The sequence below is a fragment of the Morone saxatilis genome, unplaced genomic scaffold (assembly GCF_004916995.1).
Source record: "Morone saxatilis isolate NCDOM2014 unplaced genomic scaffold, NCSU_SB_2.0 Contig9, whole genome shotgun sequence".
NCBI lineage: Eukaryota > Metazoa > Chordata > Actinopteri > Moronidae > Morone > Morone saxatilis.
The window spans coordinates 6969161-6979392 of NW_023340268.1; the positions used below are offsets into that span (position 1 = coordinate 6969161).

The 10232-nt window shown below is 39.3% G+C and overlaps 1 protein-coding gene across 3 annotated transcripts; it reads right to left on the minus strand.

The window, feature by feature from the left end:
- Window positions 1-449: 449 nt before the first annotated feature.
- Window positions 450-10226, minus strand: LOC118343256 (transmembrane protein 268). Of its 3 annotated transcripts, XM_035682024.1 has the most exons (11): window positions 10037-10226; window positions 8833-8967; window positions 8357-8412; window positions 7116-7247; window positions 6103-6197; window positions 5903-6010; window positions 4852-5004; window positions 4597-4707; window positions 3644-3733; window positions 3186-3404; window positions 450-2279 (listed from the first exon to the last, which is right to left on the minus strand). In XM_035682024.1, exons 4-11 carry the CDS (start codon window positions 7228-7230, stop codon window positions 2112-2114), a joined length of 1059 nt encoding a protein of 352 aa, XP_035537917.1. In that variant the 5' UTR covers window positions 7231-7247; window positions 8357-8412; window positions 8833-8967; window positions 10037-10226; the 3' UTR covers window positions 450-2111. The 3 variants fall into 3 exon arrangements, with proteins under 3 accessions (XP_035537917.1, XP_035537918.1, XP_035537916.1); XM_035682025.1 differs by lacking the exon at window positions 8833-8967; XM_035682023.1 differs by lacking the exons at window positions 8357-8412; window positions 8833-8967 and having other exon boundaries at window positions 451-2279.
- Window positions 10227-10232: the final 6 nt, after the last annotated feature.

Here is a 10232-nt window from a genome sequence, read left to right on the forward strand (position 1 = left end):
TGGAGCCAGACGCTGTAAGCAATCACGGTTTAGCCCAAACCTAAAGGAGTGCCGGGGCATGCTACACCGGGGAGATTTCTTTCCCATTTAATGCAGCAATATTCATTATTTTACGAGCCAGTTGCAATGATAGAATGCCTAAAAATCTGTACATCGTTTGGGAAAAAAAACACAATAGTTGCCCAGGAAAGAAATCATTATCAGTGTCTGCAGCCGTTTTCTGAGCATCCAGTCCAGGGCAGTACGGCTGAGCTAACTAGCTAAGAGCAGCTACATTTTGCAGCAGTTTACTTTACTGTCCATCAAGAAACCACCAAGTAAATCACAGAGAGTTGAGGCAGAGCAGCCGGAGGACATCAGAGGGAAATGCAGAAAACATCTTCTCCATAAAATATGAACCAGTCTCAGTGATATAGTTGGTGGTGTGTGACTTAGTGCCACTATGTTCACCAGTTAGTCTTTATTTGGTGCTGAGCAGGTAGTGTACAGTGTGGGTTTTGGAGGTTTTTCACTGAAAACTCACACCATGAGAGCGGTGAGAGTGAACCAAAACAGTGAAGCTGCAGGCTGGATAGCTAAACAATGATCTGAAACTCACCATAAATCTCTGTAAAGCAAAGGGCAGCTGCAGATTCACATTGTTTTCACATTAATTGATGCATTGTTATTATATAAAATATCTATTATCAATGCTTTAAATAATACATGTTAAAAGGTGAAGTATGGGCCAAACAGGCCAATGGAAAACAAGTTGGAGAGAGAAACTAAAGGTGGGATCAGAGCCAGCCTGTGTGTGCAGGATCACAGATGGCCCTTTAGCCTCCTGAGGAGACCCAGCATCTCTGAGATCATTTAACTTGGCCTCACGCTGCACGCCACTCTCCTCCATCACACAGTCCCAGCTTCCCCTGGGTCAGCCATGCTGACTGTCTCGCTGTGTGTGTTTGTGTCATCCTGCAGCTCTCTCGCTGGGCTGTCATCTCAGCCGCAGCATCAGGACTGATGGGTAATGGCTGGTAATATGTAATAATGGTGGGAAGTAAAACCCAGCCTCCTGCAAACACAAATGCATAGATAACTAATCCACCTACACACATAGAACCAAAGGTGTGAGAACAACAACAAACGTGGTTTTGTGCTTCAGCTGCTGCTGACATTTGAGATAATATAGCCTGGAAACTAAAGCCAATGATTCATGTTAACCCTCTTTCAGCATCATTACACACCTGCATCAAGGGGAATCTCTTTCTTTCCCTGCGTGCTTCCTCTGTGTTTCTCTACACGCCACTTGTCAAACCCCCAATCCGTTACTTAAAGGATGAGTGTGTAGGATTTAGTGACATCTAGCGGTGAAGTTTCAGATTGCAACTAAGTGAATACAGCTCAGCCTTCCAAGAATGTTGGTGAAACTACAGAGCCAGGTAATTTGCAGACAGTGATTTAATTTGAAAAGTAACTCAAAACTATAACTGTCAGGTAAATATAGTAGAGTGAAAAGTACAATATTTCCCTCTGCAATGTAGAAGTATAAAGTAGCGCAAAATGGAAATACTCTAGTAAAGTACAAGTACCTTAAAATTGTACCTAAGTACAGAACTTGGAATGTACTCGGTTACTCTCAACCGCTGCCTTCAGTTCATCCACAAACACTGTAGCCATTTTTCAAATTCAATCAAAACATAAGAATCAATATTTTTTGTTTGTGCAAATAATTTAAACAGCAGTAACTAAGGCCTTGGCTGTGTACAGCAGTACAAATATTGTTTTACAGCAGCTGGAATAGACCTCATTGTGTTCTCAGTGTAACAGCATTTGGCAGGGTGCAGAGATCGCTGGGACCAAATGGACCAGGATGTGCAAACACGGAGCGGTGTGAAAACAGCAGCAGGGGTAGCCTGCAGGCTGGAAAAACAGTCTTAAAAACACATATATCAGGAGCGTGAAGCTCCAAACACGTCCTTTATTTGATAAAAATGTCCTTGAACATGTAACCCAATCCATGTGTGCTTCTACTTGTTGGTTTTCCTGTTCAAGACCGTGTGCAAAGCAAAAGTCTTTTTTGAGTGTAGTCCACCAGTTCCATGTACAGGCGTCCTGGTCTGACAGCTCTCTTATCGAAGGATCTTCTTTTTGATGTACTGGCAGAGGCATAAAGGGGCGGTGGTACAGTGATTCCTCCGGGGACGTAGGCGGTGGTGTGATGGTCCAGTCAGCCTCTCAGACACGAGCAGCTTCACATAAGCTGCACTGTAAGTTATCAGAAGCTGGTAGGCTTTAGCCTGAAAAACAAGAACACTTAGAAGTTAACAATATTACCTGTATGGAGAATAATACAGTAAAGATTGGTGGTGGTACTGAAACTATCTAGAGTTTTGATCTTGAAGAATTTTCTGAATGACTCTTCCTTATCTTCCTGAAGATTATCTTTATCTGCATATTTTCTTATCACTTTATAAGATAACAATAATCAATTGGTTAATTGTGTTTTGTATAAATCATCTCAAGGCAATATGATAGCTGGAGTTTCTTCTCTCGAATAAAAAACGTAGGTTGGTTATTTTTTCCTAATGCAAAACATTTATATTCTCATTTCAGAGATCTTTTTGTGGCCAAAGGTGCTCAAAAATATGAAATATAAACGATAAATACCTGCTATTTCCAAATATATTTTAAAATACTGAATAGCAGAAAATAAAATCTTTTCACTGGCTTTTCAAATGTCTGGACCAGTCAAAGGTCACTAAAAATATATTTTTTGAGAAAATAAAGCTACTTAAACATATTACATAAACAAACTTTGCAAACTTTGCAATGACTTAAATGTGTTTATTCAAAAGTTGTAATAAAGATTAAATTTTGTTTTTTTGTTTGTTAGATTTTGTTCTTTTTTCATCCCCCCCCCCATATTGTGTTCAGTAAAGTTCCTAACTAACAAACTACTATTAAAAAAACTCACCAACTAACTTAACTGAATTATTCTAAAGAACAGCATTAAGAAAACAAAGGTCTAGAAACCATAAAACCCTTATAACACATTTATTGATGCATTTTACAGGCACTAACATGTCTTTTTACATCTTTTTACATGTTAATTCTGATGTATCTATAATAAAATAAGACCACTGATATATTGATCAGGCTCTAAAATAATTTCCCTCCGCATGGGAACTAAAGAGTCTCTTTACCTGAGCAGGTAACGATGCATCAGGGATGAGGCTGTAGTTCTTGGTGACTTTGGCGTCCTCCCGCTGGCTGGATGAGGTACTGTAGCCCGTGTCCTCATTTCCCAGCAGCGGCCTCTGTTCATCTGAGTTCTGCTCCACATCTGACTCATCAACCTCGGGATCATCAGCCGTGACCTCGGCCACAAGGACGAGGTGGGACATTTTCCTCTTCAGTTTGTTCTGGTGAAAGTGTGACATTGACTGGTATCACTTCAACTTCCTCTGGCTATGACATGTGACGCTATTCTTCAAAGACTAAACTTCTGTTTACCCAAAGTCCAGATATAAATGTCCTCTCAACAGCAACTAGAATTATGTTTCCATTGATTCTGAGGGAGGACTAACATGGGAGCACGAGAAAAAAATCGATAAAGCAGCACAAGAACAAACAGAGTGACAGATGTACTCGACTCACTCACCTGGGTGTCATTTGCCACAAAGCTGCGCTCCTCTAAAGTTTCAGTCAGTGCCCTCAGACAACGGGACATGTCCCAATACACAAAGTACAGCTGCAGAGAGACAAATACAAGAGCATTAGAGGCTGCAAAAGCAAAATTATTGAATTTGTTGTTCATTACTGATGTACTAGTTTTGTTCCAGACCACTAAATCACCACCCACGTCTCAGATTTTGGCTAGTTTTATTACAAGAACCTTTGTATTGATCACATAAAGCTCTTTACTCCTACATGATTAGTGGAGATGCACTCTAGTACGAGCCATGTATGGTATCATCGTCCCACAGGAGCAGGTTTGTTATTTTAGCATTTCTTTCAGTGCTCTTATGTCATCTTGCAAGTAAAATAGTTTTCAACAATTCCCTCAATTGCTGACAGATCTTGGTGAATTTTGTGCGAGCGAGCCCACAGAGTTCTAGCTTTTTTTTTGTTGCAAGCCCCTTTGGTCAATAAAACTGAATCCACTGCTCTTCACAAACTTACGTTGTGCAGACAGGCATTATTTAAACACACACAACTTTTATTTTACATTCTAGTAGAGATCTCAAACTTTGAAAAGAAGCCAAACATGTCAGAATAAATTTTGGGACTTTTTGATGTATGCCATAAAGCCACATTGGATTTAAATACTTTACTACTTTGCACTGTTTTGTCGACCCAATACACAGCTACTGGTGTGTATTTGCTTGGTCACTGTGGTGTTGTCCTGGCTGCAGATATGTCTTCTTACTTTTTGTATCATATAGTTGTCACCATAAATTTGCAGTGTCATCTTTGTGTTGCTTTCCCACACAATTAAAAGATGAAACTAAGACAACAGCAGGGCTGCACTAACGGCTATTTATCAGCCTGAACGGTTGGTGCACACATGGAGCCTCATGCTCTCACAGTTTCAGTAGATTTTAGAAGAATAACCTGCATGTTTCCAGTGCAGTTCTGCACCCAGTCGGCCACGGCCACCAGCAACTTGTGTTTCACCATCCTCTCATTCACCTGGATTAACCGAACATCTAAATTCATGTTGATCTGACACAAGAACACAAAAAGAAACACATTTTTTCACATTACCCTTCTTGTACAAATACTGTAGGAATATTCAAATAAACCCCCTTCAGAAGAACCCAAACTTAAATGTGAGACGAACATTTTTATGGTAAGAGACCGTCTTACCTCCTTGTTACTGTAATGGAGGATGAAGATGACGGCAGTGGTGAGGAAGATGGAGACCAGGCTGACAGAGAGACAAAGGACCCAGTAGTCACTGACAGGGATGTAGAGGTGGAGGGTGGAGAACACAGCGCACCACACCACCACATACAGCACCTGGTGGAGGCAGAGGAGCGGCTGTTAATATTAACCAGGATAGCAAAAATATAAAATATTCAGCTGGGAGCTATTAAAAAAACAGTTCTGCGTTTTGGGAATTTTTGGCATTCTTGCCAAGAGTTATATGAGAAGATTGATATGAATCTTATGTCTGTCCGTTAACTCCAGAGCAGGAGTAAGTTGGCTTATATTAAAAAGTGAAAGCAAAGGGCAAACGACTATCCTGGCTCTGTATACCAGCACCTCTAAAGCTCTAGGCAGGTGTTTTTTTTACCCCTGTCTTCTTGCATGTTAACTCAAAAGTGGTGCAAATGGCACAAGTTAAGCAATTTCAGCAAAGATCATAATGAGCAAAAAGCTCTCCCCTGATTTTACATACTGAGTTCAGTTTACTGATCATGTGGAGTACTACCCAGCTTTATAAAAACAGTATAATATCTTTTTATCGTTTTTGAGAAAATAACCCCCTGATATCATTAGAACTATCTTGGTTTAGGTTTAAAGACTTAAATTATTTAACAGAAAGCCTGCTTTACAAACAGGGCTCATGGAGTTTTTAAGACGTAGGAAGAGCTGTAGACAAGAAGAGTGTTATGTAAGATACTGTGCACTTGTGCTGTGCTAATTGTAGCAATTTTGCAGATTGACTCAAACTTGGGAATCCAAAATGATGGATAATCTTGGGCTTCCTGTGATCTGCATCTTGCAAGTTCCCAAACTTTATGGAAGCGAAAATCATTAGAGTACCCACCCGATGCAAACCAAAAACAGAAGTGTAAAAGCATGCAGGAGAAATGAAAGAAAAGCGGGGAGCCAGTTAATCCTGAAGAGGAATGGAGAGAGAGGGATATGTTTAGAGTAAATAGTTTAGTTTAGAAGAGCTGGAGGATCATACCGGTGCCAATATAAAATGGAAGAGAGCCGAGTTGAAAACCATGTATCTCCTCACTGAGGGAACGTCCAGAGCTGTCTTCAGTGGAGCCTCCATGTCTCTGACTGGAATCTAACAGGAAATAAACACAGATTAACATAAAGATATCTGAATCTTTGCAGCATGCCACAGTAGGCCATTTCAATGCTTGTATGTGTGCTGACCTGGAAGCCATCGTTCTCCAGTTTGGCACGGCACAGAGATAGATCAAAGCTGGGGTTTAACGCTGAACAGCTTGGGACTGCCAGAACACACTGACCTGAGATTGAGAGAGAGCAAGAGAGCAATCCATGACAGGATCATCATTACATAAACACCGAAACTAAGAAGAAAATTGAGGTATAAAATGAGAACTTAAAGCAACAGTGTGGTGCGTGGCAGCAGTGAAAAGCTGCTGTGCTGTCAAACACACTGAAAAAGAAAGTAAAAACAACGCAGAAACCCTCAGGGTAATCAAATATGAATAACCCCTTAAATGTCACTGACCCACAGAGGGCCAGTCAGCACAAACTCATGATGTTCAAAGGTTTCATTTATTACAAGTATGTAAGCTTCGACTACGAATTGCATATAAAATAACACATTTGATGGATCAGTGTTTTGGATTTAAACATTTCAATCACTGTAAACATTATATAACTTTAATGAACAAAGCTCATACAGAATGTATATGATACTGCCAGACAGTGTGGAATAAGATGATTGCTCTAATCTTAAAGTTACTTAAATGGAAATAATGCATGTTTATAAGTTAAACAATGTCTCATTCACATCTTTACATGTCTGTTCACTGGGATCTAAAGTATGTGAGCGTGACGCCGTGGTGACTATGTGGTGATAATCCTTCTTTAATGCTGTAGAAGAACGGGTACGGTATAGAGTAGGGTCGGTCATAAGGAAATCTCACTGATCTGTTATACTTTAGTGACATAAAGAAAAGTTTAACTGGGATTTTGAGTGGTGTATGTATTTAAAAACAGTATACAACAACACCACTTGGGCACAAATGGAACCCCATATGAATATTATACATTTAAATACAAAAATATGTAAGGTATGTTTTATCACTGGTAACCAAAAGCCCCTCCTGATCAAGTCATACAACACTCATAAGAAATGAATGAGTTCTCTGAAGTACAATTTATTAAATAAAAACAAATAAAGAAGCAGCTATTACCATTTGACCAGCTGGGTCTGTTGTTGTTGGCCTGAGGCTGAGCTTTGGTTTGTGTGATTTGAACGTCCACCTCACAGTCCACCATCACATGACCAAGTCCGTCATCCTCCATCATCTCAGAGGTATCTACACCTTTAAGAAGAAACATAGCTGTTAGATAACAGCAAATAACTCTACTAATCACTGCTGCCTTATTAGGAACAGAAAGTTTTAAAGTGGGCTTAAATAAGAAAATTTTATAATTTCTTATTAAGAATTTCTAAAAAACTGAAACTTCAGAAGTTCCTAAGATCCTGAAACCTGTCGCTTAAACATCCATGAAACTTTGAGTCAGAACAAAAGAGGATCCAGGTTTTCATGTGACAGCAGATGTGCATTACTCAGCACTTGTATTAGAAACAATTGACTCACAAATTGGGACATGACCTAAAGCCTGTAGTTGTTAGAAGTCTTAATAGCATTATTAACTCAGTCATTCTATTCATGTGACCGTGGCTGATACAGGAAGCTGACCCACCTATTATTTGGAAGTGGTCCTGTTTCGTGCAAATTGGGAGGAACACACCCCATCATTTGAAATGGTATACATTTACCTATCTGGAAGTTGTTCTTTTTCAGATTAACACAATGAATCCCAACCGGGGGTAGCCTAGACCTCAGGGGGTATTCTGCTGTTACCATGGTGGGGGTGGGTGTGTGTGGGAAGCTCGACGAATTAGCAAATTTCAATCAACCTGAGTCAGTTGTAACAAATTAAAATCATGTGTTGCAATCAAGAGTGTGTGAAAAGTAGTTAGCAAGTGAGCAGAGAAGTTTAAATAGTTAGCCAAAAGATAATGGATAAATGGTTAGAGTTTAAATAATGAGACTAAAAGTAATGAAAAGTTGAAACAGCTAATAGAATAAACAGCTGAAATGGTTAAAACAATGGAAAAACAGTTAAACTAGCTGTTTGTTAGCTAAATGTTAATGGATACACTGTTTCAATGTTTATAAAAGCAACCTAATGAATACATATTTCAGTATTTAAAGTTAAAATAATGGATGAACAGTTGAAATAGTCAGCAAACAGTGATGATGCTCAAAGTGTTAAGTAACATCCAGTTTATAATCCATTCATAAGACCAAGAGTACGGCTATTTGAGTTAATTTGATGAGGGGCACAAATGGTCAGGAACCACTGTCCTAACAGATAAACAACGATTAAACATGTCACACACGAAGAAGCAGAGCATTCATACCAGATGAGTGAGTCTTTCTGGAAAGGCCTTCAGATACTGTAAGCCAGAGCCTTTATCTGTGATAAACATGTTCATACAGTTTATTTTTAGGTGACCAATGAGAGTCGAAAAAGTCTCAAAACCTGCAGAAACCAGATCACTTCTGCTTTCGGCTGGGGTGGAAGAAGTGTTCAGATCTTTTAATGAAGTAACAGTACTGTAGAGATACCATAGTCTAAAAGTATAAAAGTATCATCAGCAAAACGTATTATTATACAAAAACACTTCTTTCTTTTAAATAATACATTCACAATATGTTTATGTGTAGCAAATTGTAGGTAATAGTTTAATAGTAAAACATATTTGTAAGCTCATAAGTTTTTGCATGTAAACTCTTAATCTGAAACGTAATACCTACAGATGTTAGATAAATGTAACTGAAAATGTGTAATGTTTCTCTCGGAAATGTCGTAGAAATATAAAGTAGCATGAAATACCTCAAAATTGTACTTAAGGACAGGGCTACTTATGGCTCAGGTTTGATTCTAGCCAGGGCCCTTCGCAGCATGTCATCCCCTCTCTCTCCCTCTCTCTCTCTCCTGCCTTTGCTGTCTCTCTCCTGCTGTCACTATCTAAATAAAGCAGAAATGCCATTTTAAAAAATGTACTTAATTATGGTGCTTGAGTAAATGCAATTACTTTCCACCACTGGCTTTCAGGGCTGATGGCCTTCACTGCAGTGAAGTGGTGCTGGTGTTACTGGATGAATTCAATGTAGAGGAGTAGATTTAAATGAATGTACATTTTTTTATGAGCCTTCAGAGTATCTGTATAGGCTACTGCAAGTAAAATGTCTTATCATGTTTTATCATGGCAGTGTAGCTCAGTCTGTCACTGTGATAGAGGATTAGAGGTATTTGTGCAGCTCAACAGGGACCTCCATAGGACAAAGACAAAGAAAGAAACAGATAAAAACTGAATAAATTCTATTTTTAGACAACACCAGGTCTCTCTTTCCAGCTCACACCCTTGCCTGCATGCCTGTGATGGAGCCACATTTCAGCACATAAGTGTGAAAACTCATTGCTGCGGTCGTAAATGTCAGTTTACCCCCACAGTCTAACCTCTTTCTCAGCCCTCTCTTTTTACACACACACTCTCTCTCTCTCTCTGCTGCTATCTTACTCTCTCGTTTTCGTTTTCACTTCCTTGCCTTTAAATAAAGTCAAACAAACTCTGGGACCAATTTATCATTTCCTGCTTACACTGCACCTGCTCAAGAATAAAACTGTTCACAAAGCAGAAGGCTGCATGCAAACACAGGCTGCATCTTCAGTGTTTCGCAACTACAGTAGATAGAGGAAACAGCAGTTATCTCGAGCTCATCAGTAAAGACTCAACACAGTCTCTTATCTTCGAATTGCACCTCGTCTGCTTCCATGTACATGTGAGTTGTGTTGAGCACTCCTGAACCTAATTTGTTAAAGTTATTTGGATTTCTCCTCCAGGTTGTGTCAATTTCAGAAGCTATATTTCTGTTTTTCTTTTGTTTTTGCATTTATAAGCCCTCGTTTTATATAAGGGTATGGGTAAAAGTTCATTTAAAAAGTTTGTATTCTTTCTGTGGCTGTGAAGCCAAACCAAAACCAAAATAAATGACCCAGAAAGTCCATATAACTTACATAATCAAACACATCTTACCTGTATTTTAGGTGAAAGTCCATCATGTCAACAAAGCTGTGGTCATTGTTTTCCCTTATTGCTCTTAGAGTAACATTTGTTCAGTAGATCCCTTGAAAGCAGCAATACATGTGTTAATGCGCATACAGCCGACGTTACTTTAACACTCATCTGTGTCTCAGCAGAGTTTCTTTCCTGCTTCTCTCTCTCTCTCTCT

Coding starts and splice junctions, on each gene's coding strand:
- LOC118343256 (XM_035682025.1), bottom strand. CDS start 7,230: ATGATGGAGGATGACGGACTTGGTCATGTGATGGTGGACTGTGAGGTG. Junction 4,708..4,851: donor TCCATTACAGTAACAAGGAG/GTAAGACGGTCT, acceptor TTCTTGTGTCAG/ATCAACATGAATTTAGATGT. Junction 2,280..3,185: donor ATGCATCGTTACCTGCTCAG/GTAAAGAGACTC, acceptor CTTGTTTTTCAG/GCTAAAGCCTACCAGCTTCT.